General features: G+C 57.5%; 1 protein-coding gene across 1 annotated transcript in view; it reads right to left on the reverse strand.

Moving 5' to 3' along the window:
• rusf1 (RUS family member 1) overlaps positions 1-2,096 on the reverse strand; it is a gene marked incomplete at its 5' end in the record, with an annotated part of 5,299 nt that extends 3,203 nt beyond the window's left edge. The window contains 3 exons of the mRNA XM_048620907.1: positions 231-332; positions 1,616-1,721; positions 2,050-2,096. Of these exons, the coding sequence (XP_048476864.1) occupies positions 231-332; positions 1,616-1,721; positions 2,050-2,096 (255 nt within the window). The remainder of the gene's footprint in view (positions 1-230; positions 333-1,615; positions 1,722-2,049) is intronic.
• Positions 2,097-2,102: the final 6 nt, after the last annotated feature.

Below are 2,102 nucleotides of genomic sequence, written 5' to 3' on the forward strand. Positions count from 1 at the left end.
CACCCCCCCACCATCCCCAAACACCTTCGACACTCCTTCTTTCCTCAGGCACAGCCGCAGCAGTGTGTACCGTCTACAGGACCCACCGCAGCGGCTCGCCCACCGAGGCACCTTCCCCCAAAACCGGGCACCTCTTACCCCCACCCACCCACACACACACACACACACACACACCCCACCCCCGAGATGGACAGGTTGTTGGGGAGGGGAGGAATGGGGGAATGTGTTACCTGGCTTCCATCCTTGGCGGAGACGTCAGCCATGTTGTCACGCTGAGCCTGGTGCACTGTGAGGGCCGCCCGTGTCGCACCCCCAGACACCCCGACAATTGACTGCGGACGAGAACAGGAGGGCAATGAACGGAGGGTGGGCGAACGCGCATGTGGCATTGCTCGTCCGTGTCAGGCAAGGATTGGGTGGCGGGGCTGGGGGTGGGGGCGCCTCATGAAACGTCTATGGCATCGCTCGCTGCGCGAGGACTGACTGGACACCCACCCACCCCCCCGCATGGCATTGCTCGCTGTGCAAGGATTGATTATAAATCCCCGTGGCGTTGCTCGCTGTGCGAGGGCTGACAGAAAACGCCCGTGGCATTGCTCACTGTGCGAAGGGAAGCAAGACCCAGCCGTGGCATAGCTTCCCATATCAGGATGACAGGGAACACCCGTGGCATCGCTCGCAGTGGAAGAACTGAATGGAAGCACCCATGGCGTCGCTCATTTGTGCAAGGGAAGGCAGGAAACATCCATGGCATCGCTCACCCATGTGAGGGGAGACAGGAAACATCCATGGCATTGCTCCCACATGCAAGGGTAGGCAGGACCGACCTCTGGCAAGGGGTGATCGGAAACACCTGTGGCATCACTCTCCATACAAGGGAAAGGGCAAGAAGTACCCGTCTCATCGATTACTGAGTGAGGGCTGACTCAAAACATCCATGGCATTGCCCGCAGTTGAGGGGGAGGCACGAAACATCCCTGGCATCACTCGGCCGTACGAGAGGAGGCAGGACCCTGCTGGGGCATCACCCACTGTGCACGCTGAGACAGGACACATCCATGGTGCCTCTCACCATGTGAGGAGAGAAGGCAAGCATCCCTGGCAGCACATGTGACATAGCTTGGCATTTGACAACCGACCGGGCACATCCATGGCATCACTCACTGTGCGAGGGGAGGCAGGTCAAACCCTTTGCTAATGCTCGCTCAGAACGGATGCCCTCCCGTGGTGGCACTTGGGAGGCAAGGGTCCTGGACTTGCCGACAGCCTCGGTCGGTCAGTGGAGATGGCGGAACTACCCTGGCATTGCTCTGTTCATGAGGACCACTGACCACACGGTGGCATTGCTCAGTTAGTAAGTGAACTCTGGTGGCATTGCTCAGTTAGCGAGGATCACCGAAGTCCTGTGGCAACAGTCCGCGAGCGGGAATTGCCGACGACCAGTGGCATTGCTCAGTGAGAGGGGGCGTGTGTCGGCCTCTCGGTGGCGTTGCTCAGTCAGGGTGTTGGCACTTTCAGGTCGCGCTACTCGGAGGGAGAGGCTCAGGGGCATCACTACAACATCAGCGCCAATTGTTCAGCGTCACCCACACCTCGTATGAGGACACAGACCCACCTTAAACACGCCAGAAGTACAGACAATAAGGGTGAAGAAGGAGGGGAAGGCAGGAGCTATGATCTCTATGAAGATTGCCAGGTCATTCAGAATGTCTGCAAATAATCTGCGGAGAGAGAGGAGGAGGAGGTGATACAGAGACAACCCTTCTCCCCACCCCCACATCAAACACTCCCCAGAAAGGGACAGCACGGGGTTAGATACAGAGTAAAGCTCCCTCTACACTGTCCCCCCCATCAAACACTCCCAGGGACAGGGACAGCACGGGGTTAGATACAGAGTAAAGCTCCCTCTACACTGTCCCCCACCATCAAACACTCCCAGGGACAGAGACAGGGACAGCACGGGTTAGGTACAGGGTAAAAAGTTAGTGACCAGAAGCTTTTATAAGCTGGGAACCTAAGGAACACAGTGTTTTGATGAAAAGAGCTCACCTCCATTTCTTTGCGTCACAGTCCAGTGTGCTCCTGAGGGAGAAGAGAACACA

Source organism: Rhincodon typus, chromosome 49 (assembly GCF_021869965.1).
Source record: "Rhincodon typus isolate 14 chromosome 49, sRhiTyp1.1, whole genome shotgun sequence".
Classification (NCBI taxonomy): Eukaryota; Metazoa; Chordata; class Chondrichthyes; order Orectolobiformes; family Rhincodontidae; genus Rhincodon; species Rhincodon typus.